At 37.4% G+C, this 26990-nt stretch overlaps 1 protein-coding gene across 1 annotated transcript in view; it reads left to right on the top strand.

Annotated features, from left to right (window-relative positions):
- GPHN (gephyrin) overlaps positions 1 to 26990 on the top strand; it is a gene marked incomplete at its 5' end in the record, with an annotated part of 198412 nt that overhangs the window by 23218 nt on the left and 148204 nt on the right. Inside the window, one exon of the mRNA XM_008936124.1 lies at positions 6824 to 6881. Within this exon, the coding sequence (XP_008934372.1) occupies positions 6824 to 6881 (58 nt within the window). The remainder of the gene's footprint in view (positions 1 to 6823; positions 6882 to 26990) is intronic.

Genomic DNA, 26990 nt, shown 5'->3' with positions numbered 1-26990 from the left:
CAATTATTAATGAATTTGTTTAGTGAAAATCAAAACTTAAATAGTTTTTGGTACTCATGGAAGATAAGCATTCCCCCTGCTTGTCCCCAGAAGACAGCTCTCTTCATGCTGAGAGTAAAAAAAATACAACGCTGCACCACTGAAAAGTCCATGTATTTTAAGTTTCCTCTTTGTCCATTTTATTTCTTTTGAGGGCCAGTGCCTGCAAACCCAAAATTTCTTGGAGGTATTGCCTTCCCTGCTCCCCTTCTGTGTCTTTATTAAGCAGTAAGTGAACTGATAAAACATTTTCAGGAAGAGGCAGTTTATAGATCTGTCTTTTGGTCAGCAACAATAATACCCTAAACTGCCATATATGGGGTGCCCTGTGCACTGAGTTAAACCAAAGATACTCCCAAGAAAACTATATTAAGTCTAGAAGTGGTGTAGGTTGATAACTATATAGAGGTGTATTTTAAATTCATATACTTTATGTCATGACAATTCCAGTTCCCCCTCCTCCCAAATTAAATAAGTCATTCTGCTAAAAGGGGAGAGAGGCTCTTGGTCATGTGATTGCCAAATGACATGCATATGACCCTTGTCTCTAGATTCTGACATATGCTGAGGACAAAGATCCTTTTTGCCTTCTTTCCCAATAACAGATTGTTGACACAACAGTATTTTCCTACTGAAGGTGCAAAAAAAAGCTTTGAAGGTTGAAAGAGAAAAATAACACTTTTTTCCTCCTTAAAAATAATGGTCTTATGTAGTTTGTTTTTTATGTTAAGGACAAAAGCCAGAAAGCAGTGAAAAACGTGTTCTTATACTTCTGTTACTCTTAAAACACTAATAAGGTATGGAATAAAAATTTTAAATCAGAGTTGATTTTCTTTTCACCCCCTTGCCCCCCCCCCCTTTTTTTTTTTGTGTGTGTGTGTGCAGTGAGGCAGTGAGTATTCTGCAATTTTGAGGTTTTAATCCCAGAGCTGGTGTTGTTCAGTGGAGACACGAACTGACAGAGGGCATGTCTGGAATAATTTTGTTTCTGTGAGGTTCCTGAGTACAACATGTTGAAGATAGCCTAAGACTAGGGGGAGGCGGGGGGAGTAAGTTTTCTAGGAGCTAATCATTTAAAAAAAAACCAAAAAAACACAAAAAAAAAAAAAAAACCAAGATCTTTAATAGCTCATGGTTGAAAAGAGAACAAAAAAAAAAAAAAAACAAAAACCCACAAAAAAAAAACACAACAAAAAAAAAAAACAACCACATGAAAAAACATGGGCTTCATCATAGAGTTCTACACCTTGGAGTAAGTAAAGCTGTTGCCACAGAGCGCTTTGCAAGCTGTTTTGCGCAGTTCATCGTTGGCGTGCAGCCAGGGCTAGAGCTGCAGCCCAGCTTGCTCTAGCTGCCAGTGTTCTGTTGTGTAGGAGGGGAGCCCAAAATAGGCTGCCTTCTTACTACCTCCCTTCAGGGTGCTTTAACAATTTCTCAAATGTCAGTAGAAACTAGTATCAATTAAAGTAGGTTTGTGTCTGCTTTTAATGCATGCTCTTATAGGTAGTGGAGAACAAAGTTGCTTTGAAATGCAATTCCCCAGCCTCCTTCTCTGGAATAGTCTGAAGTTTTGGCTGTATGTAAGGATTGAAGGCAAGAAGATTTGCTGATTTCTCATGGGTCAACATGAAGGTAGCCCAGCTGCTCAGGCTAAAAATGCTGTTTTGGGCAGTTTGCTTTGGCAGCAGTATCGTAACATGTTCAGTAGTCCGTGATAAAATGAACATGCCCATAGAAATAGAGGTAGCCAGTCTGGCTCCCAGGTATTTGGCCTGCTCACAAGGACGGTCTCTCTTGAATATTCTGCTTGGTTTATAAATCAGTTAAAAGGTAGAATATCCTGATAGTAGATAACAAGCATATGTATGAGATGAATCTGAAAAAAGTAGTTGAGCAGAGGATTTTGAGGTTCGCTTTCATTTGAAGATGAAGCAGAGTTTCACTAGGAGGTTTAGTGACAACTTGTTATTGTTTAGACAGTGATCTATCTGAAGAAAGATTAATGTTAATTGAAGTGGCATTGGAGAACTTCAACAGATGACAGCAGCCAAACTGGCTACAAGCTATTTTTAGAAAACTGACTTCATTGCATTCAGTGTGACTCATTTATTATGTTAACGGATGAATCAATAGCTCAGCTTGTTATGGCAGTCACTCAGTGTGGAACTGTATATAAAGATTGTGTTCGTGTCTTTGTTCAGAACTCAGATTATAAAAGCCAGCCAGTATTGATTCAGGCCAAGTGCTCAAGTGTCTTGCACATGATGTAGCTATGCAGTAATGATCCAGCATGCATGTACACACAAGGGCACTGGGGGAAACCAGTCAGAAGTCCAACTTGCCACTGTATGCAAAACAACACTGAGAATTTTAACCTTATATCCAGAGTAAATATTTTAAAAATGAGAAATTTAATTTCTGGTTTAGGTGGAGTGATGACATATGCAGGAAATAGGTCTTAGAAGGATAATTTATTAAAATAGTGGGTAGTTTATTGTTGTAACTGAATTGTCATTTAGCTCTCTTGAAGTTTTGTCTTGAGTTCTCTTCCTATGTGTGCTGTGGTTCCTTGTTTCTTGCCTCCATTTGAGCACGGTTCTCCCTGGGTTTTAACTTTACTTAACTTGGACAAAGTTCAAGTTTTCCTTCCTCGGTGATAGTCTGCTTTAATTTGCAAAATAGTAAAGCTTCCATCTGTTCCAATACAACTGTATTGGCTTCAGTTTATTTCTCATATTTTGCTAATTTCTTACGTTGCTATAGAAACCTTGCTTTCCACGTTCTCCTGGATCCTTTTTGTGAACTTCCTGTGAACAAGTCTGTGCATTATTTGTCAACCTGAGATGCACTTTTTTCTTAAAATAATTTACCTAAAAAAGACAAAAGGTTTCTATTCTTTCCAAAACTCCTATGCAAACGGTTATATGGGATTTATTATTTCCTCAATATTTTTTATGGGATTTTTGTCCTCTCTTTTCTGATTTGCTCCCCAAAGACCTTCACCAGTTCAGCCCAATACAAGGCGTGTGCCTTCATTTTTATTGTCAGCTCTAATTTCTACACCTAAGAGTAATTCCACTTCTCTTCTGCAAAATGATTAGAGAACTGAGGTGTCTGTATTACATGCAGGTTATGCTACAGACCTGAGGAGATATCTGTTGAAATTTGAATGTAAATCGTTCGACCTTTCAGAGATTGTGTTACATATACATATGAAAAATTAAAGCTAACCAGTATTTAAGATACTTGCACTATTAAATAAGTATCATGCTATAGTGTGAAAATACTGCGTTTTGAAAGATAAAAAACTGTGCATTAGGTCTCTAGGGATGAAGTTTGTAGCTGTCTTTACAGCTTACTGGCAGTAGCTGGCTGTATATTTAGCTTTGGTTTTGGTTGGTTGTGTATTTGTTCGGAGAGAAGATGCCATTTATATTGTAGGATGCTGGATGTTGTGTCGTTCAGCTGGAGAAAAATGTAATAAAATCTATAATAAAACTAAAACGCGTGAAAGATGAAGGGTGTATCTGCACAAAAATTGAGTCCCCGGTGAACTGAATTCCAGCTCTTCTAAGACATTCTTTGCTGAATTATCTTCTAGTGTACAAAGCCCACAGCAGTTAATATGTATTCGTGCTAGGTGGTCCTTTGTTTTTCTGATTGCAGTGTCATTGCTTCTTGAAACATTGTGATGAAAAATTTAATGTGAAATATTCTAGCAAAACACACCTGCAGAAAGGTTGATCCTAGGAAAACGGAAAAGTGTGTGGCATGTGCATGTCTTCTGTCACACACCGTGTATCATCCTGGGTCTGGAATCTCCTGTCTGTAATTGGCTGGTCTCTCTTCTTTCAGGTGTCAAAAGAATCAAGAATTTGTAAAAAACGAGGCAAACAGGTCACAGTTGATAGTGACACTTCAGTGTAATTCAGAGAAATACCTGAAATATAAAGTTTTCCTGAAGTTGGGCATACTAACTAATACACTGATTTTTCAGTTTGCCTTGATGTTGCTCTTCTTTCTTACCACACATCACAGTGGTTTTGTTTTTCTCAGTAACTTCCATGTGTGTGTGACATTGTGTAGTCCCTTGAAGTGTGGATTTACCTGACCGGGGGAGAGCAGTAATAGTATTTGGCAACACCAAACTGAGAGCTTTCAACTTTCTTTTCAGAGTATTTATCATGACGTTGGAATGAACTGAGATTTATGATTTTTGAGTGAACAATATGCAGCATGTTGCACAACTGGTTCTGCCTCTTAAATTCTTTGGATGAGTGGATGGTATGGAATGATATTTTGTGTGTGACACTGAAGCTAATCAAGACATTTGGCCAGCAAAAGAAATGCAGACAGTTTTAAAATTCTATCTGTATGTTAATTGTCACTGCTCACACATTGCAAAATCGGCAGCTTAAATCCTTTTTTTCTCGTAGGTACATTATAGTATAATGAAACAAAAAATTCATTTCCTCACATTAATCATGCTTACTGCAAGTAGAAGAGTTCAGGCTGCGCTAACTGGACCCTTGCTCTGTGTGTGTGTGTGTGTGTGTGTGGTGACTTTAAACTTCTGTGAAACTCACAACCAAACTATACACAAAGTCAAATGTGTCTATTAAGTCTCTGTAGGACCAGATTTAGGTGGCAATCTACTCTGATGATCTCTCTTTCAGGAGTTACAATGTGGAGTTAAAATCTAATGTTCTGAAATGAGAAAGTATAGACTTCCATGAAAATTGCATTTTAGCTCTGAGGCTTTTATAGAGTTGTATATTTATGTGTCTCTGGTTCTCTTTCAGTTTCTAATTTATTATTATTTATGTATGTAGTCTGTGTTTGCAAGCTAAAGGTGTCAGTGTAGGATTGAAAATTTATGAAGATAGAAATGGTGAGCTGGAGCTATAGGTGAGAGAGAATTTATTTAAACAGTAATATGCCTTTTAATATATCTTTCTCTTTAAAAAATGGGGAGTAGTGGTAACTGACATTTTACTTGAAAATGTGCTACCGTTTGGATGGCAACTTGGCAGATTCCGAGTATGTTAAACTCTTGACACAGAGATTTGCAGAAGTATTTGCAGAAAATTATGCTAATTAATGGTTTAAGCAATCAGATGAGTTTACCAAGTCAGTTATTTTTATTTAAATTTTTTTCTGATACATTCCAAGAAAGGGCTTAATAGTGACACTGAGGGTGGCTGATAGAGAAACCTACTAGGTGGAACTCCCTGCTGGTGGAGTGCTGGCAGCAGAGGCTCTGTCCTTGCCTTCTGCTACAGGATAGAAAGTCGATGAAGTTATTTTTTGGATACTCCAAAGTGCAAACAGGATTGGATCTGAAATAAAAAATATTTTCTTACGGGAATTCCAGCAGCAGGAGGACTGGTCACGTGCAGTGATAGCATGCTCTGATCTGAGCCATACCTTTTACAGTGTGATGAAGCAATCCTTTGTCATTTGTCAAAACCAATTTCTAGTAACTATCCCTGGAAGTACCCTTTGAACAAAGATCAGGTGCAGTGAAGAAGAAAAGCTCACATTTGTACTTGCACTGGCAAAAATCTTTCAGTTCTCTCCAGCTTTCAACTCCATTGATGATGAGCAGCAGTGGAAGTTGCAGAGGAAATAGGAGAGAGCAATTCCTACACTCTCAGTTTATGACGAATTTGAATGCTATAAAAAAAATCTTAATGTATTTTCTGTGTTACTTTCTTCTCCCCTTTTTAGTTTGTGTAAGCAATATCTATAACAGTTTCAAGATTGAACATAAGGAAATACTTGTGTGTGGAAGTGCTGACAACTAGAAGGAAAAAATCTTATAACAGGGATATAATACAACACATATTTGATGGCTGTCTACTTCTTTACAATAAATAGTGTCTTATGTGATTCCCATTTCTGTAGGACCCAGAATATGACTAGTGTTGCTGTGCAGAGCCAGCAGGGAGGTCATGAGTGCAGTTGTATTTTTAGGTCTGAGTTGTCACTATCAATGATACCGCTTCATGAAATAAAAGAAGCCATGTCTGCATGTCTCTGGGGAAAATGTAATATTTACCAGCATTTATAGTACATGCTATCCATCATGCTATGCTTCAGTATGTGAACTGTTCTTTACACACTTCCGCAGGATGTAGACGAGTAAGTTCAGTATGTTTAATGTGGAATTACCCCCCCCTATTTTTCTACACCGGTGCCAACTATTGCACATCACCCACTTTTTATTGCCAGTTATCAACTCCAGAAGCTTTTCAAACTTGGAAGCCTTACAGTCTGTGTGATTTGTGAGTTTGGTACATGCATTTCTACTTAAAAACTTTAAATTTCTAAAATTAGATTTGGATGCATTTAAGACTGTATAGCAGCTTGGTGAAATACTGAGCACAAAGCACATCAGGCTTCAAATATTTAAACTCATCCTTGTGACTCAAGATAACAAACAAGAAATTGTAGAGTGTGATGACTGATGACTGCTAGTAAAAATAAAAACATCCTGTTGATGGTAATTCTGCTTGGTTGACCTAATATGATCTTTCAAGCTGATGGACACCTTGTTTCTGATGTTTGTGCTAATCGCATGAAGACTTTTCAGTGGCTAAAGAAAGGAAAGGGATTTTTTTTGTCCTGTTATGGGGCTTGGCAGGTTTTACTTCTAAATTGATAGTAGTCATATTTGTGTTTTGGAACACATCATGACACCATTAACATGCTGTGCTTTGTGTTACTGATTTTGAGATTGTTGTTCTTTAGATTTCAGAGAATATTTTTCTTCTGATTTCAGGTTGGGTGGGACTATATCTGCATACAAGATAGTGCCAGATGAAATAGAAGAAATCAAGGTACAGTATTACTGCCTTTCAACACTGAAATTCTTTGCTTGGAGAATTACAGGAATGTTACATTAAAAAGCCATGTTATATCTTGCTTTGAAGTGTATCATGGGGGGAAACAGTGTCTAAAGCAAAATTATTAGATCCATTTTTAGGCATCTAAAATAGAATTTTTGTTATTTTTACAAGTGCAGTTTACCTTCAGCTTAAGCTGACTCCAGTAGAGTTTGTTTGATGCCAAAGACTTATGAAATTCAACATATTTCTGTTCTGTTAACTGAAGACAGATGCAGGACTACTGTAAATGTTGAGTTATATTTTCATATCAAAAAATAAATACAAATGTAATGTCATTGTGCTTTTGAGATCTATAGCACATCCATTTTTTTCAGTATTATCTGTCTTAAGAAGGGGATAGTTTGAAGTCACTGGTACTCAAAATCATTAAAAGCTCCTTGATTTTGGGGAGTGGCAGCAATAAATTCTGAAGTTTACCTCCAATGGAATATGCGTTATAACAAAAACTCACTTAGTGGAGTCCACTCATGGAAAGTACTTCAGCAATTTGCTTCAGCTTTGTTCTTGAGTGGAGTAAAAGATGGGTACTAGGTGGGAGTTTGGCCTAGATCTGGTAGCATGGTCTGTGTAGCTGGTTCTGTGATTGACAGTCTATGTCTGACGTATTGCTTGCTCACTGTGATTACTTAACCCATTATGCTATTTCTTATACTCGTTTTCAGCTGTACAAAGGGAGTCAAGTGTAGCTTACAACCTAATAAAGGCCAATGTTTGCATAATTATCTGATCTAGACATGAATTTGCAGGATATAAATTTGTGAGGAATTTTTCCTCCTCAATTAGCATCAAGCCCACAGTAAGCAAATACAGTGACTGCCTGTATCTGCATCAGTCAAATTGTGTCGCTCAATTGTGACCAAAATTTATTGAGATTCCTGGACTCCTCTGTCCTGATTTATGAAGAGGAGCATAATTTATTAGAATACAGCCAGCATTTAAGCTTTGGTATTAGAAAGAAGGCTTTCAAAGCTTCTTAGTGTTATGTAATATATTTTTCGGTGTTCAGAGAACTGGACCAAAACTATAAACCCAAAACCAACAAAACCCCTAAACCATAATCTTTCTCCTTTAATATATAGAAATCGAAACCCACTGACATTTTGCTAATGTTGAAGACAGAGAAAAGGAAGCTGGTATTTCTCTCTTCATTGTGCAAACTGAATTCAGTGAACAAAGAAAAATAAAATGCTGGAAAATAAGTAAATTTTATTTTTAGGCTTTTGTTGTATTCGGCAGGTTCAGTAGTCATGGGAATATGTTTGGTTTTTTTTTTTCACCTGTTAAGGAGGCCTGTTCTGATTTTCAGCTCTTTCTTACTCAGCTGGTGTTTAAATGCTTGAGATCCTAGGAAACAGCAAAGTATGGGCTACTCCTTGAACTCAGTTGTGCCAGTATGTAAGTGTGGAGGGAGGATTGTGTTGTTCTACGTCAGAGCTATTTAAAGTGTTTGGAAAAACCACCTCGTTTACTTGATTCTGGTCGCTGTCTTGCTGTGTTCAGGTAATGGTTTTTTTAGGTTGTCACAGGTCAGCCCACCTCACACACCTTAAATGACTGAACTTTTCAATCTTGTGCAGTACAGCGAGTGTTATTCATATGAAATAAGGCACTACTGGAACATGCACACTAGCAGCGAATGGACAAATCTATATCCAATATAGAAAAATATTCTTTTGCATGTGTGTTTTGAACAACAGCTGGCAAACAAAGAGACTGAGTGTGCTTGTATAGGGGGTGTCTTAAATTAAAACAGATTTGAGTAGAAGGAGAAAAGAGGGAATAAAAGAAAAAGCAATTGAGATCATTGGAAAATGATTTCTAGAGAGTACAGAATCTTCTTCCATGCACAATAGATAAGAGTTGTTCTGCCTCACAACTGTCTCTTCCCTATTTAAATATAAAATCTTAAGGGGTTTAATCTGATGAAGTATGCAAGGATAATAGCTCCATGTTTAATGAATGATTTAGCTTGACAGGTTGCTGAATTATATTTACGGGATTGTAATATTCATGTTTTCTGATAGTTCTTACACAGTAAACTGCTTGCTTAAAGGGCAAAAGAAGGTACTTCGTTAGGCAGAAAGCAATAATTATTATGCCAAATAAATAAGAAGTCTCTGACAGCATTTCCATATATTCTAGAGTAGGTGGTAGATTAACCTCTTTTAAAGCTCAAAATAATTTGAGAAAAACAGGTGTATTGATTTTGTTAATTCACACAATTACATCTTAGGCAGAATACCATTGTAAGCAGAGACTGTATCTTGGAGTTTATGGAAGAGGTGAAATATTTGTAAGCCTTAGTATGACTCCTGGTTGAAAAGTAGCTTTAGAAGATTAAAGAAATGCACATTTCCAAGTGTATTAGTAATTACAAAAATAGTCTGTATAATATAAATAGACAAGAATTTGTTTGTCCAGATTGCAATGCTCAGCAAATTTTAATGTGTGTTTATAATATTTCCATTCTGGAGTTTTTCTCCTTGCATGTGAGTGTGATTTTACAATGTGTATTATATGTACTGTCGGATTACATATGGCTTATGTATCTAGAATATTGGGTGTACATATTTGTGCCCATTTCTTAGGATCAGTGTATGTGATCAGTGTTAGGTACAATCAGAGCACTGCATCCCACTTACCGAAATTAAGCAGTGTTTGGGGTGCTTATAGACACATGAATTTAAGAGTATTTATGGCAGAAGTGATAGTGTATACCTTAATTACCCTCTTGCACCTTACCAAGGTTAGGAAGAATTGTGTGGAGCCAGTCACCACTGTGGTTCCTCAGCATCTGTATCAGTCTGAAATGGAGAAACCTACTTTCCCTAGATTTTTGTCATAGGTGCTTAGGTTCCCAAAGTGGAAGTGCTCTACAGGTAACCATATGAAGATACCATCACAGTTTTCTCCCCTGAAAACTTTTCTAGGAAGTAGAAATATATTCTATCACAGGATCATCAGGACCAATACTTCTTCAGTAGGAAAACCTGAACGAATGCCTAAATGCATGTGCTGCCATCTGCATTCCTGACATTTCTATACCAGTGAAAGCAATGGCATGTCACTTTCAATACTTGCTGATTTTAAAATACTGCAGGAACTGATGAGAACAGTAAATACAGTAATTACAGTGTATTTCTGAGCAAGTGTCACGGTCAACTGTCTCTAGACTTCTATTGTCATGAGAATTATTCATCCTGTAAGCAAGGAGCTATTCAAACTTGCAAAAACACACTGGGAGATTTTGGCCTTTCTTGTTGTCCACTGTAGTCGTATGTTGTGCCTAAAGGAGAGGTCTTCCAAGCCAAATAATTTCATCTGGGTAGGAACTGCTGTGCGTATCAGCCCTAACACTCTTTATGAAGAACATCTTCTGGTTGGAAATGAAAGCATTTACATTTCAGAGGAAAAGAGGAGCAGAAAACATTTCTTTATTTCTAGTTAATGGTGTTCATGACAAAACTCTATTTTATTTACGTTTTGGAGTTTGCTTCAAGACTAATTAGCAATTTATGACTGTTACCAATAAGGGAAAATTTGTTTGACATACCTGTAGATAGTTTTATATGTCGACAGTAGCATCTTATGGTTTATAGTATAATGACAGATGTTCTTTTTGATTGCAGCAGTCTGTCATCACAAAGGAAATGCATGATGCTGTGAAGTATTGTTAATCTAGAGGAAGACTCAGCAAATGAGAAGGTCACTTATTAATGTTTTATTAAAAAAAATACTGAGTTTGCTAGAATTTACTAGTCACCCGCAGAAAGAAATTTAATTGGTTAGTTTTGTTTTTTTTTTAAGGGTTTCTCCATATGCTTTTCATGTAGGCATATGCATGCATCTCATCTTAAGACCAGAAATGAATTTGGCAAAAGGTGTTCAATTCATAAAAGTAATACACACAAAAAAGACGTTGCCGTTGTATTTCATTGTTGTAATACTTCTGGTATGAGACAAATATTCCAGTGTAGAGAACAAGGTTAAATTGTTACCTCCTCTGGAAGTTAATTTTAAAAAACCTTGTTAGATATTTTTCTTAGTACTGGTTGTAAATTTAGATGCAAAGCAGTTCTGGAGGAAGATGGGAATTTATTTTAGTTCCATTATCCACCCATTCACACAGAGACATACTTTACGTTCCTCAAAGAACACCTGTAATTCTTCTATAGTTGCTCTTTAAATGAAAGTGCATATGCATGAAGTATTAAAGACTACATTTAACACTGCAGACTTTTTCCCCTGAACGATGATAGGATAGCTCTCTTTTTTTCTTCAGAAGTATGTTTACACTTCATAGTTTAAAATGTGAAAATCTTTTTATTGAATAGCTGAAACACATTCCTCTCAGATTGTCTTTAGTCTATGAGGAAACAGGTTCCAGGGATAAAGGTGCAAGAGCAGAAAATTATAAAACATGCAAGAGAGAGGGAGGTAGCCTGAAAGGAAGCGAGGAACACTGTGTCATCTAGAGGTCAGTTGCTGCAGATGACTTAGGAATTCATAAGATTTTAACTTTTCCACACAGTTCTCTTTAGGAGCATGTTATGAACAAAGTAAGCTGAGTTCAGTATCAGTGAGCTGCATTTCAGAGAAAAGCTGGACTCTCTGCCATCAAAATATGCCTCTTTGAAATAGTTACAAATAAAATCAGTCTATTCAGAGATTGTCTCAGAGATCACGTGTTTGTAGACCTGGTGGTATCGTACACCTGCATAGTTCTGTATGGCAGAATCTGTTCTTTATGCCAGTAGGAGTAGCTGATGAAGCTTGTGCATCCTTTGTGTGCTGCCAAGAGACACTGGCCTTGATACTTCAAAGCATTTCAATGTTTATTAATATGTGGAAAAAATAAGTAGCAATTTGTCAGCAACTGTTGGTTTATTATCCTGTATCAAAAAGACAGGAATGAAGAAAGGTGGTCATTCACACTGTGATGGATAGTCCATAAGAACAGAATTGTGGTTCAAAATGTTCAAACTTCACAAAACTTTGTATCTTGATACTAGGCAGTATTTCTTGCCTCTTCTACAGGATCAACAATACCTAAACAAGGAGATGTGCTGTTATCCTAGATTTGGATGGAAGTCTTAGTCCTAGATCTGGTTTGTTTTATCATTGTATTGATGTTCATCTGTTAAGTGTATCAGCACTTACCAAGGGTCTCCACAAAAAGTTTCCCCAAGGTTTGCAATGGGAAGTATCACAATTTAGTGATAATGCTGAGATTATCGCTCTGTGTATCTGTTCAGATCCAGCACAAACAAAAAATAGATTTCCCTCCAGTGACCTTTCAGAATAAGAGTTTTTTGAAGAGACTCAAGCTGTTTAAACTATGCACTCCCACCAGTCCCATTAGTGAGAAATGTAAAGCACAAAGAAGCTTTACTGTTTACCTTGCAGGAAGGACAATTCCGGTTCTCAGTTCTTCTGCCAATGTTTTCCTCCTACCTCTCAGATTAGAATTACTAACTCATGGCACAAGAACTCCTACTGAGCAGCGTGACATGAAAGCACGTTATTAATTGAACGTCTAATGAGTATTATGAGGTAGTATCTCTGTAGACTCCAGCGCTTACAGATACAAGTTGAAAAAGGTTTCAAGGCAGTGTGTGATGGTCACGTTGTGCTTTCATGATTAGATTATTAGTTGTGCTGCACTATGTGTTGGCTAAAACTGTCTTTTAACTGTCTTAACCTGCACTCAAGAGTCTGACCCTTCAGTAGCCAGTTTCATTGAGCTCTTGCAGCCAGGAGAAGATTTCTAAAAGGATTTGCAAAGCATCTGCTTTTCTGAGATCTCAGTTTGAGTGTATGAAATCCCTGATAAACTTCCACATTTGGATCTCTTACCTGGTTCTCAGGTTTTCATAGAAGAGCCTTTCTTGTAGACATGAATCCAGCTAGGACAATAGAGATGTGGGATATGTTAGATTAGAACAACTTTGTCTTAACATATTTCCTTGTAATTAAAATCTACCCGATATTCACATAGATTTCTTCCCAAGTTAATTTCTAAATCCTGACTTAGCGAGTCAATCACCAGTTAATATTCTTTTTAAAGCTACATACAACATAGAAAAATGTAAATTGCATTGTTCAGGTGAGAAAGAATTTTGGGTTTTTACTTGCTGTATTAATCCTTAAATGATTTTCCAGACTTTATTGTTTCCGTGCTGGAGAGAATGAAAGGTTTCTATGTGAGGTGATGGGGGAAAATTGTGAAAAACATTATATGAAACAAAAAATTAGTTTCCTTTAAGTGTCCATATGCATGCAGTCATGCTGTAAACTTATATAAAGAGTCACCTAGGCTAGAGATTTACACCCGTTGCAGTGCTGATACGTGCTCTTAGCTCCTTCTCCTCACACACCATGTATGTGGGCTCTGTTCTTTTAGTTCTTGTCAACAGTTGATTATTTATATTGTATTGTATTATATTGTATTGCTTCTAATTGACTATGGTTTCATTATCTGTTGCATTATATCACCTTTCTTTTCATTAGTCCTTTGTTGTTTAAGTTAGTTTTCTTTCTTCTAAAGCTTATTTTTTCCCCCCCTTTTTTTTTCTTTTTGGAAAATGCAGTCTGTATTACACTGGGTTTTGGGTTAAAATCTCAGTTTTTGGTGCCAAATCTGTCTGTACAAGCCTGAACCACTGTCCAGGCACACTCTTAACACCAGAAAAATATGCGTGTGTCATAAAAATGCCTTTTCTGTTGTGGGATTGGTTTTTTTCGCCACCTGTAAAGCCAGTAGTTGTTATGAATATCCGTTTTGATTCTTGGATTGTTTCTGCTCTGAAAGATTTGAGACTCCTTTTGCTTGAAGGACACGACTGTTCTCCATGCTGCAGCTATTGCTATCTCAAATTTTTGTATAGAAATACCTTAGGGACTATTCACTGAAGGGGCTTTTCATCTGTTTCTCTCATCTTGTGTGGATGATGGATAGTCACTGTAATCACAGACCTCCCAACCAAAAAAAAAATCTGTACAAAAAGAATATAAAATGAGAGATGGCTGAAGTGCTCTTATCGCTGTTCCCTGATTATTGGACAACAGGATTCAGACCTGCCCTTTTGGATGTTCCTTGGCGTTTGATGGGATTTCTTTTAAGCCCAAGCAGTTGCTGCCATTGCCAGTATTACAGACATACTCCATTTTTCCTCTCTGCCTTGCTGGCTCTGTACTGTTTTGAGACATGTGCATAATGTAAACCAAGCAACTGGGCAGAGGAAGCTGAGCATCCAGTCTTTTTGGCATCTGGCACTGAAGAGGCCGGTTGACTGTTTTTTGATTTGGAAGAGACACTAGCAAGTATCTGGGGGTGGCCCAAATTTCTTTACATCTGTTAGTGATCAAACTCTGATCACTAGTAGGACTGCTGAGTGTATCGCAAGTACTCCTCTGCTTTCCTGGCAAGGACATCTAATGCCTAGATGCTCTGGATGGAAAAGTATACTCATTAACTTTCCATATGAAAATAGAAATTGTCACTTGTTTTCCTGCTGTCTTCCATCTTTGCATAGGTTCTGTGGCCTCGGAGACTGCATGGCTCCAGAAATGACAGGGTAGATCACCTCACCAAGCTACCTTACTCATGCAAGCTGTCTTGAATACAGAAGATGCTGAAGCACTGTTATTAATTCCTGTTCTAATGTGAGAAGGATTTAAACTAATGCATTTCACATTTTATTATTAAATTTGGTCTTACGAACATCCAAAAGAAGTTTATCCTGTATTTTGCAGATCGAGGAATACTGCAGCATGGGAAGGGGCATGGCAGGAAGATCATGCATCCATTTAAGCTGAAATACCATGGCAATGACATAAAATCATTTTAATAATATTATTGTTTACTTTCCAAAGTGTACAAAATTGTCCTGTAGTTCTGCAGCAAAGAGAGAAGTATCTGCAGGATGAAAAAAGAATATTAATTCTGTCAGCTTAAAGTTAATTTACAAGACAAACCAGTATATTGTTGCTCTTTGAAACCTTTCTGGTTATCCAGCATTTAAGAATTCTCGGTGCTGTTGCCCTTAAGAAGGGAGATTAATGTGTATCAGGTTTTTCATTACCACAGTCCTGTTTGACTACTGAATCTTTCTTCACTAAATGCATTAGAAACAAGCAACAAGACCTTTCAAATCTCTTGTTGTTTTCCAGCATAAAAAAAACCCTCTCTCTCTTTCTCTCTGTGGCCATAGTAACCAATTTTCTCTGACTTCCTCCTGGCTATCTTTCACTTTCCATTTTTGCTAAATACATATCTCTGTACCTGTCATCACCTGAAACCTAATTAGGTCTTGGGGCATCTTCTTACTAGCTGTAACACACTTTCTGTGCTTTTCATCTGACCCAGTATAGTGGGCAATGTTTTCAGTGGCTTGTTCTCACTGGAAAAATCACTTCTTAAAGAGGTTCTCACTTAGCCCGAATAAGAGGAGAAAAACAGCTCAGCTTCATTAAGCAGCAAATAGCTTTTGACAAGTATGTCAGTAAACTGAGTATATATGAAAGCCCTAATAATTTTCCATGTGACCTGTTACATTAAGTTTTGTTTGGTTATATTTACCCTCTAAGAATATATTCTGGTGATTTTTTTTTGAGATCTGTGAATGAAATACAATATTATCCTATGGTAACTGAGTGGGTTAACTGAGATCTACAGAATGATCTTTTCTTGTGGTAAATAGGTTTCTGAAAGTTCTTTATGTGATTGTCAAAATAGATAAATACTGGTACTGTATATATAGGGGAAAAGGAGATCAGTTGTTGTTTTTTTTTTTTTAAAAAACCTTCATATTCTACAGCTATTTACAGGTATATTATTTGTATTTCATTAATTATCATAATTACAGGTATTATTTGTAGAGGAATGAAGTGCAACTGCAAATAAGGACATTGAAATACTGAGTGGTTGAGTGATAAACCTCTGATGGACTTCAATGGAAGTAAATTTAAAGTGTATGGGAGGTGCGAAAAAAAATCCTAAATTTGCACATAAAATAGGGGTCTCTACTTTGACTATTGTGATCCAAGAATGAGATCTGAGAAGTACGTTAAGATGGTTACCATTAGCTTAGCACTCAGAAGCAACTAAAAAAGAGGAGGAAAAAAGGGAAAAAAACAAAAACAAAAACAAACAACAGAAACAAAACCCAAACCTGACTGTGAGAAATTCTTAGGGAAGGAACTAAGATCAGAATGCAAAACATTTTTGATTATGTCTGAGCCTCTGTTGCTGTACCATATACAATGGTGTGTGAAGGGCTGATGTTCTGATCACATAAATGACATGGTAGGGCTGAAAAAGTAGATAGAGTCAGACTATAAAAATTATCTTATTTGTAGAAGCACTTCCATACGAGGAACAAACAGAGATGGAGACAGAAACATCCACAAGTAGCACATTTGGTTGCATTTCAGCAACATTCTTCCTTATTTCTAGTGCACTTTTTAAATTAACTCTCATCCTTAATTTATGCAAATTGTAAGACTGCCTGAAAGCAGACACCAAAGCTTTGACTGTGTGTCTTCTATTGGTTGATAATCTAGTGATTGCATGGAGGGGGAAAAAAAGGCAAAAAAGAGAGGAGTTTCTAGTCAGAGAAAGCTTCACTTAAGACTGCTGAAGCTGAAACTTGATCTGGTTGTAACACAGCAGTCATCTCTCTGTCAGAAACTGGTTCAATAGATTGTGTTTTTCTGAAAAAGGCTTGTAACTGGTAGACTGCAGATGAATCTGCTAAAATAGTGTAGTTTGTTTTGCTTTCATAGAATGTTTTCTATCTAGATGCTTTTTTTGTGTTGTGTTTTAATGGCTTGATTGGAAAAACACAGTGGGAAGGTGCATATACCTCCCAGTGATATGCAAGCTTGTAAACTGTATTAATGGAGTGATCAGTACTTCAATGTGTGATTACACCTAATTAAACCTCTCTGACAATTAGAATGTTTTGTGGCACCCTAATCCTGTTAGTTACCCTATCATGTGTAAGGTCCACCACCTAATACACAATAAGAAACACTGCAGCCTTTCAGTACTTACATGGGGCCTCTAAGAAAGATGAGGACAGTCTTTTAGCAGGACTGTTGTGACTGGACAAGGGGGGATGGTTTTAAACTAAAAGACAGGAGATTTAGGCTGAATATAAGGAAGAAACACTGGCACAGGTTGCCCAGAGAGGTGGTAGATATCCCATTCCTGGAGATATTCCAGGTCAGGTTGGACGGGGCTCTGAGCAACCTGCTCTAGTTGAATATGTCCCTGCTCACTGCAGGGTGGCTGGGCTAGATGGCCTTTAAAGGTCCCTTCCAACCCAAAGCATTCTTTGATTCTATGAAATGTTTTTAACAGAGAACCAAGCAAAAACTTCCTTCAAGCAAATATCATAAGGGAATATGGTAAAATACTTTTACCAGATGTGTTGAACCATGTAGCAAGAGGCATTTTGTTTGCTCAGATGCTTTTTTTTTATCAGATGCATGAGATTCATCCAGATGAGATTTCATGCTGATGAACTGTATCTGAGCACAGATGTAGAATGGAAAGCTTTAGTGGATTCTGTTTTATCCCGTATGTGGAGTAAGTGGCTCATCGCATCTCTGGCAGTGCATAGAGCTGCAATATTGGCTTAATTGATGTCCTAAAGGCTTCCACAAATGGATGTCTTCTAGCTAAAGAAAATAGGAGCAAAAGATGTGGATATGAAGTTAAACATGCCTTTCTTAGCCCTACCCACTGCATCCCTAGTGCGAAGAACTGAACAGTTATCTCAAGACCTGTCTGTTACCAAGTGTCACAAACCAATCAAATGCATCTATCTATAAAGTAAATAATTTGGTGCTGGAGATCCAGCATCCATATCATATATTCTTTGATATGTTTTATTTCAAACTGCATATAGTTTGATTCTGTGAACTGTGTGCCTGTTAACAGCTGGAGGGGATGCCTGTGCTCCTGAAGTCCATCTTCCAAATCTGTTTTATCTGAAAGAATTCCAGTTCATATGCTTAAAGACTACTTTGTAAAGTGAACCAAAGTCTGGTAAGCAAAGAGCTGTCAAAAGTGCACTGCTGTTTTGAACTAACAGGCTATGGTAGCTGTGTCCCCAGCCTCCAGCACATGTATTCTCGTGCTAAAATATATCAATGTTACAAATAATTAGAAATTCACAGTAGAGTACCATCATTAGTAATGAAATACTGGTGTCTGAGCTAAGGACTTATAGAGACTTGCTTGCCGTGCTGGCTGACTATTAAAGAAAAAAGATGGTCTAGACCTGTGGTCTCCAAACCTTTTGATCGTGCAGCCCATCAGTAAAAAGTTTTTGAGCATGACCCCTCCCCCAGCATATGGTTATTCTAATATTTTCTCCCTGCACCCTGGTCCTTTTCTGCCAGGCAGCTTTCCGGCCACTCTTCCCCAAGCCTGCAGCATTGCGTGAGGTTGTTGTGGCCCAGCTGCAGGACCCAGCGCTGGCCTTTGAACCTCATACAAGTGGCCTTGGTCCATCAATCCAGCCTGTCCACATCCCTCTGCAGAGTCTCTCTCTATGCTCAAGTAGGTCAACACACTTGCCCAACTTGGTGTCATCTGCAGACTTCCTGAGGGTGCCTTCAATCCCCTCATCCACATCATTGACAAAGATACTCAAGAGAACAGACCCCAGCACTGAGCCCTGGGAAACGCCACTTGTGTCCAGCTGCCAACTGGATTAAACTCCATTCGCCACCACTCCCTACTGAGGGTGCCTTCAATCCCCTCATCCACATCATTGACAAAGATACTCAAGAGAACAGACCCCAGCACTGAGCCCTGGGAAACGCCACTTGTGTCCAGCTGCCAACTGGATTAAACTCCATTCGCCACCACTCCCTAGGCCCAGCCATCCAGCCAGTTTTTTACCCAGTGAAGCATATGTTTATCCAAGCCATGAGCAGCCAGTTTCTCTAGGAGAATGCTGTGGGAAACAGTGTCAGTGGCTTAACTGTTGTCCAGGTAGACAACATCCACAGCCTTTCCCTCATCCAGCAAGTGGGTCACATTATCATGCAAGGAGGTCAGGTTAGTCATCATCCTGCATGCACCCCACTCTGGAGACCACTGGTCTAGACTATTGAAATGATTTACTGGTTCAGGGAGCATCACAACAGGTAATGAAAACCAGCCCTGATTAGCTCGGTTTTAGATTGATCGGTACTAGTTGCTCCACTGATAATAGAATTCTTAAGAGGCATTTTAAATTCTCCCACACTTTTGGTTTACGTAAGTTTGGTTTTGAGTTAATTTGTTATTTTACTTCTGTGCCTGTCATAGTTTACTGAAAATTACCCAGCATTCAAAATTTCATGTGAGGTGCTTATAAAATTGCAAAATACCACAGAAATGTTACTTCGAAGACATTAATATTTTAATGAAAATCCTCTTGACAATAGATCATTAAAAGAATCTAGAAAAAAAATTGCAAGACGTCTAGTCCACATTGAAAAATATACTATATAGCAACTGGTTTATGTAAGGAAGCTCAGCAGATCTGTTAACAGGCTGAAAGGAATTCTTCCCCTGAAGTCTGCTCCTGTAACACAAGCATACAAGAGAAAAAAATCTTTCTCAAGAGCTTCCTCTGTTATTTTTTTTTTCTAAGATAAAAAGCATTATTGTGTTAGTGAGCATTGATAACCACATATTTTATCTGGTTGTTTAGTTTGTGTGAGCCATAGTTTGTGGAACTTTTTCTCTGCACGACTTTTACATCAGGGAGCTAAGAATTGTGCCTGAGGATGGGAAGACAGACATGGGTGAGGGTGCTGGTGTCTGAACAAAGTGGATCCACTTTGGCTGCAGGCCTCAGATTCCTAAGGAAGTGCGATCGATGTGGACAGTTATCTGAGAGCTGTGGTTTTTAACAAAAGCCAGTTATTTTTGCCACGGTGTGTGGAGACAATACTGATATTATGTATTTGATTGGACGACAGTAGTATTGTATATTTGGATGCAAGATTAAGGAGTTTGTTAACCAGAATTTTTTTATTTTCCAAAGTCACAGTATTTGTTCTTCTGAAGTATCTTTGAACTCCCTAAGGGAGTTTTTCCTAGCATATGCTTGTCTAGGCAAGAAAAACTATTCCTTTCAAGAATTAATATTAAAGTTTAATGTTTCTCTTTTTAATTATCCCTCTGATTTTGATATGTTCTTTTGCTGGATACCCCCATGATTAAATAGTTAGCATTTTGAGTTTGCTTACTGTAACACTGTTTCTTTCAATTACAGTAGGATTTCAGATTTATGTGACTTAGTTTTCCTAAGAGAAATGTTTAAGGGAGAGAATGCCACTGAATTTTCAGAGTTCACTAAAGGTGCAGTGGTTGCAAAGTCCTGCTTTTTAAAATATACTCTTATGAAAAACACACAAGGATTTCTAGGTTTGTTCTGCCAGAAATGTTTGCGTTCAATTTCAGCTGCTTCATCATTCGGACAAGGTTAGGTGGAGTATTAAGACTGCAAAGGTAACATATATTTGCTTTCACCATTTCTGCATAAACTGACAATTCTGTTTTCTCTTATTTTTTTATCATCTGCTTTGTTCCTGTTGTTATGCTCTATCAAAATAGTCTTGTATTTTAAAATTGTTATATTAATTGTTAAATATTGTAACAGCTTCACTGTGTGGCTTCAGTAGCGTGATGACATAAACTTCTCTATTATAGGGATCTACAAATAGGCTGATGCTCTATGGAAAATTATACTGCTCAGTCCTGTCATTTCAAAAGGTTCCTCTGTATTCTTACATACACTGAATACAGTTCCACTGTGAAGTAGTCTTGGTAGTTGAGCATAATTTCAAATAAGTGAGAATTACCTAACATTTATCGTTTTTGAAAATGAAGCTATGTATCTGAGGATACCTTATGAAGAGCTTAGCATCAGGATGTTTTAAAATTTTTGTCCTTTGACAGAACAGAAAGCAACTGTTCTTTATGTATTGGGAGCAAGGAATGTGTTCTTTATTTTAATAAACATTTCTAGGGAATAATGCTGTATAAAAAAGTGTGTACAAATAAAGCTGAGTGTCATTTGGGACACTGAAGCTAACACTTTAGTTTTAAAGAGTACCCTGAGGCTGTAAAAGACAACAGACAGTTATCCTCAGGCTGTTTTGAAGGAAAGATGCCCAAGTTTAAAATCACGGAACTGTAAAGAGCTGCTTTACCAGCAAAAGCTCCCGATGTCTCTTAAGTATTGTTCAGAACCGTGAAAGCTTCTGTAGGTAAGAAAACCAAAGAGATCATTGCGTTTTAGAATAAAAAATAGGCATTTGTGAAGTATTATGCTCTAGTGTAATTAAAGGTTTCACATGCATGATAAACTCACTGAGTTGGCATTTGGGAGACCTTACAAAAGAAATAAGCAACAGAAGTGCACAGATAAAGGGAAATTAGGAGTTTTTCTGTGATTAAATCTTGTCTGCAGACCTAACTCTGGAAAGCATTTGGAACATGCATTCTGACTGTTCAGCCAATAGTCAATATACAGGCATGAAGCCTTAATCACAGTGGCGTAGTTCCCTACATTTACCATTTTGCTTTAAGTAAAACAACAGAGATACACCACATTATTTTAAGTAGCCAAGCACTTTTACTATATATTTTTACACCGAAATATTTTATAGTAAGTATCATACAGATTTTAATGTAATACTTGTGTGTGTGTGTGTGTGTTCAGAATGTTTTGCATTTTCATTTTTTTGCACAGTTTTAGTACCTTGAAGGAAATATTCTTACTATCCTTATAATTATGTATTTTGAGTGTGTTTGAAACATGGAATGAACATGTGATCATCTTCCACTTTTATCCTTTTTTGTGCTATTAATTAAGATTCTGTTCTACCATAGACTCATAGAATCATTTAGGTTAGAAAATACCTTTATGATCAAGTCTTGACTGTTAACCCAGCACTGCCAAGTCCACCACTAAGCCATGTCCCTCAACGCCACGTCTGTCTGGGCTTTATATCCCTCCAGGGGTGGTGACTCACCACTTCCCTGGGCAGCCTGTTCCAGGGCTTGACAAACCTTTCAGTGAAGAAATTTTTCCTAATGTCCAACCTAAACCTCTGCTGGCACAGCTTGAGGCCATTTCCTCTTGTCCTGTTGCTTGTTACTTGGGAGAAGAGACTGACCACCACCTCCCTACAACCTCCCTTCAGGTAGTTATAGGGAGCAAGAAGGTCTCCCCTGAGCCTCCAAAAGGCTCCAGACAAAACTCCAGTTTCCCTCAGGTGCTTCTCAGAAGACATGTTCCCCAGACCCTTCACAAACTTTGTTGCCCTTCTTTGGGCACATCTTCAACAGGCACAACCTAATTATTCAAAATAAAACAAAGTAGTCACAAGTTTTTCTCTGACTTAACACAGTGTATTTCAGTGAAATCACTTCAGCTTGTAGGTTTCAAAGTCAGGAATAAAATGCACTGCATCCAGCTCACTGACAAATAGTATCTAAATAGTGAGCTCATTTTACACAGAAGGTGGATAATAGTTTACCCATGCCAGTGAAAAATAAAAACAAAAAAATCAATTTAAAATTGAAACTGTGGTATAAACAGTCTGCTGTCTCTTCTAGGAAAGGTTAATTTTAAATGTTTCTTGATATCATTGCTCTTTCTGTAATACAAAACCCCCCATGAAAACCTGATTTACCTCCAACTTAGATTATCTGCTGGGAACTGAAGGTAACATCTAAAGTATGGAGTTTGCAAAAGAATTAAATATTTTCTTATCAGACCTCAGTCAGATACTGCAATCTATTGAAAGAACAGAGATTACTGATGAAAACTTTTCTACAAGTAGGTCAGTGAGAAATTTAATATCCCTGTACAAAAAAATCATTATAATAAAAGGAGCCTAAAGGGATGAAGTCTGTTTATTCTGTTAGCCTGCAATTATTTCCTGAGCAAAACAGTATTCTTTTGTCAGTACTGTAAATGAGGATGGCCAGATGTTAACTTGCTTGTTGTGATCTTCCATTGAGTATATTTAATGAAGTGGTATCAGCTTTTCTGTGCCTCAGTTTTATGATTATTATTGGATTTTCTTTATAAAAGTTCAAAAGTACATGAAACGCAAATTTTTCAAGGTCTGAAGAATGGGATAGAAAAAGAGCTGTCTGACAAAAAATGGTTTTGTCTGTACAGTGGATTTATTGTGTAGGGAGCTGTGTACTGCTCATTCCAATGAAATATGCTGTAGCCAGTGCTCTTACAGTGTTTTCTTGGAGATTTTTTGAAATTTGGGTGTTACACAAAAAATGCTTAGAGTTTGCTACTAAAAATATCTCTGCTTTTGGAGGTGTACAGAAGTAAAAGCTGAAACAGCAGCTAGAGACTTAATGGACTATTTAATGATCTGTGACATTTAGGAAGGAATAGCTTCAGAGGCTTGGCATCAGTTTTTAGAGTTCATCAGTATAGATGGTTACAGCTCCAAACCTCAAAGTTCTAAGCAGACAAAGTGTCAAATACTGTGCTTAGATTCATGGGTACAAATGTAAAAGTTCTCAGAATATTGCTGCTATGGAATTGTTTGGATCCCTGGGAGACCTGATCTTTAACAACAAATTTATAACTCTTAGCAGAAGAAGAAAAAAAAAAACTTTAATCTCTTTTTAGTGTCTTCAAATGTCATGGAATTTTACCAGGCCTAGAGGTCTGTCCTCTTACACAGGACAGAAGAGACTTGCTTAGTGATTAAAAGAAAAAAAGCAAAGGCTTCTCCTTCCATGGAGTCAAAAGTGATGAGTGTTGAAATGAAAAGGGAATTCTGAGTGTTTGTTCTGCACTGGAGTGAGGGAGTGAGAAGGATGGTTCCAGGTTCCTTCTGGATCTCAGTAAGAAGGGCCTGAGATCAAATGGCTTAATAAAGTATCTGCTTTAATAAGGTAGGAGGAGGAATATTTATGGCAAATAAGTATTACTCCCTTCAGATTATGAGAACTGCATTTGTGCAGCATCAGATCCATCCCTGGATGGATTTCTACACTAAAGAGAAACGCTTGCTATGCTTCTAGATAAAGGAGAGGCCACGCTGGTACCATCACTGGCACTGAATAGAAGCTGCCTAGAGGCTCCTCTGTTACAGCAAGGTGGCTGAGTCTGTCTTGGGGCCAAGAGGTTCATGCAGCATGACACAGACGTGAGGGGCACCACGCTGGATGTAGAACACAGTGCAGCCTGTTGTGGGAAAACAGGGGAACTGTTAATGTGCTTCACTAACTCCTTGATGCACAATCATCTCCTGGTCAGGATCATGACAATATTGGAAACCTTATAAATAGAACATTGTGTGGTCCTTAATTTCCAGAGGGCATTGCCCAGTTCTTGCTCACAGATAAAATTTACTGCATATTCCCCTTCATCCACTAATTCCACCTACTCTCTCTTACTGAAAATACTATCCGAATGACTCGGGTGCCTGTGTAGGCTCTTCATCACTCTTGAGCACTGAAGTGGTAATTGTCTCTACAAGGTAAAGCAGCGGTCCAGAGATAACACATACTGCATGCATCATAATCCTCAAAGTAGAATGTGTGGGAGATGATACAAGTCCTTGAAAGGGACAATATGTTGTTTTTAATTATTGAGATGATGCCTTTATTCTAAATTGCATTGAGCAGATGACTGTAATGTGATTTTAACACATCCAGAAAGGTACGTTTTGCAATTAAAAACACCAAAATTGCTTATATAAACATTGTCATGTAACAGGCCATATGTTAGAATAATAGTATCTAAAGCAGGTGATACACAGTTGAAAAAACTCATTATTTCTTATGCAACTTTTTTTTTTTTTGGTGGTATATAAATAACTTCGGATTCTCGTAAAGGTTACCATGTGTGTCTCCTTACATTTTTAAAATAACAAACAAGTACTTCCTAGTCCAGAGGGCTTTCCACGGTTTCACAGCTCTAGAAATGACTCATGCTTTAGCAAGGAGGGTTCTGTTCCTGTGAAGCAGCAGACATTTCTTATGCATAACCTCCGCTGTCTGATTTGAGCACATCAGTGGCAACACAAATGCACTTTTTTCACTAAACCTGCTGTACCTACAACTCTACTCCTTAACCATTTCCATATACTGAATCTCCCTGCTTTTTCTTTTGGAAAGCTACTAAAAAAAACCTGTGTGTCTATATTATTTCTCCATTCTTTTTCAAGGGAAACGGGTGAGGAGAGGCATGAAATACCCCTTTATGAAAGTATAATGAATGATTGTGATATCTGTATGTTAATAATGGCATTTTATGTCATCTTCTAGGTAGTTATGAACACTTAATATAAGCAAAATCATTATTCATATTAAGAGAAAGGAATTGCAAAATAAATTTGAAAAATGCTTTCTGAAATACTTATCTCAAAAGAATTACTTGTGGTGAGGTATGTCTGCTAAGATTAGCACAATAGAAATCATTTGAGGGTTAGAGCTTAAATTCTAATAAAACATTTTAGTAAAAAGGACACTATGCTTTTCTTTGTCTTTTGATAAATAGTTAGAGTTTCTAAATCATTAATTCCTCTTGAAGCAGACACTGTAAGGGCTTCACTCATTGACAACTATTCCCTCAGTGCTGCAGCTTTTGATTCTGGCACAGATCTTGATTTTACAACTGAAGCATTTGGTGTAAACATATTTGTTGGTGGAATACTTAATTAAGCCATCATTCATTCAGGATTAACTGTTAAGAGTACCTGTACGGATGACATGCTTAGTGTAAGTGTTTATGACTCTGGAATTAGTAGTTTGGTTGAAAACTCTGTCACAGAACCAATAGTTGTGAGTTGAACCAGCATGGTGGAAACTGTGGGACTGGAGAGCATTTCTGAATATAGCAAGACTTTGCAGCAGTCAAGAGACTCAGTATGGTTGCTGCAAGCATTTGCAAAAGCTGCACTTCCTTTAGCAGAAAGCATTCTATACTTCTGTCATTGTAATTAGTATCTCTTTTATCATTCTTAAGTTTTACAAGCACAAGAGTGATTCTCACAAGATTAAAAAAAAAAAACAAACAAAAAAAAAACAAACAAACACAAGATAAGTGATTCTGCTTAGAGTTGTCCTTTCTAGCTTTTTTTCATACATTGCTTTTGAACTTTCTCCACATCCTCATTAGCTTCTGTGGCTTTTTTAACACTTTCAGACTACATGGGTCTAGATAATTTCTATGAAGCAGTTGCTTTATTACGCTTCTGTTTGCTTCGTTTGCAGCAACTTTGTCAAATTAGGCAGACTTCTTACAAAGTCATCCCCACTTCAGTCAGTTCAGAAGGTAGTACATTTTTTTATTTTATATATAATCCTTGCCATACAAAAAAGTGCTAGCATATCTTTCTATATAGCACAAAATAGTTTCCAAGATTTTAGGACCTTAGAAACAATGGAGATTATGATACAAAGAAGTCTGCAAAAATGCTGTAGGTTGTTTGACATTCTGTATATTATTTTGCCTGAGAGATTTGTAATACCCATAAAGGCATGTTTGAACAACCTTAGTATCCTGGCAGATTTTAGCTTCATTTATACCAGCTGCTGAAACAGCTGGAAGGTGATTTTGAAATCTCTTTAGGATTTTTGAATGCTTTTATTACCTCCTAACTCCAAGTAATTTTGTTGTTAGTATGTATCAAGAAAAAATTAACATATTTTTAAAATGTTCCAAAAGAGAAATGTCCAGAAAGCTTCAGCACTTAAGGGAAGAAGTTCAGGTGAGTTGTTCTGCATCAGTTTTCTACTGAGTATTATAATCAATAGAAATCTTTGATTGCAGTGGGATCAGCTAATGCTAAGACACCTCTTCAAGCTGCAGTGGAAGCAGAAATCAAGTTCTATGGTAGCAGCTCTCACCCAGCATTGTGTAATAGCTAAAATACTTCGGGCCTATAAGGCAGATTCTGCATAGACTGAATCCTGAAAAGGTCTTCACTTTGAAGAGAATGCCCTTTTTAGTTCAGTAATGGGTTGTCTTATACGTGCCA

The sequence above is a fragment of the Merops nubicus genome, unplaced genomic scaffold (assembly GCF_000691845.1).
Source record: "Merops nubicus isolate BGI_N331 unplaced genomic scaffold, ASM69184v1 scaffold7042, whole genome shotgun sequence".
NCBI lineage: Eukaryota > Metazoa > Chordata > Aves > Coraciiformes > Meropidae > Merops > Merops nubicus.
Note: the sequence above shows the minus strand (reverse complement) of the source record. Positions and strands in the feature narration are given on the sequence as shown.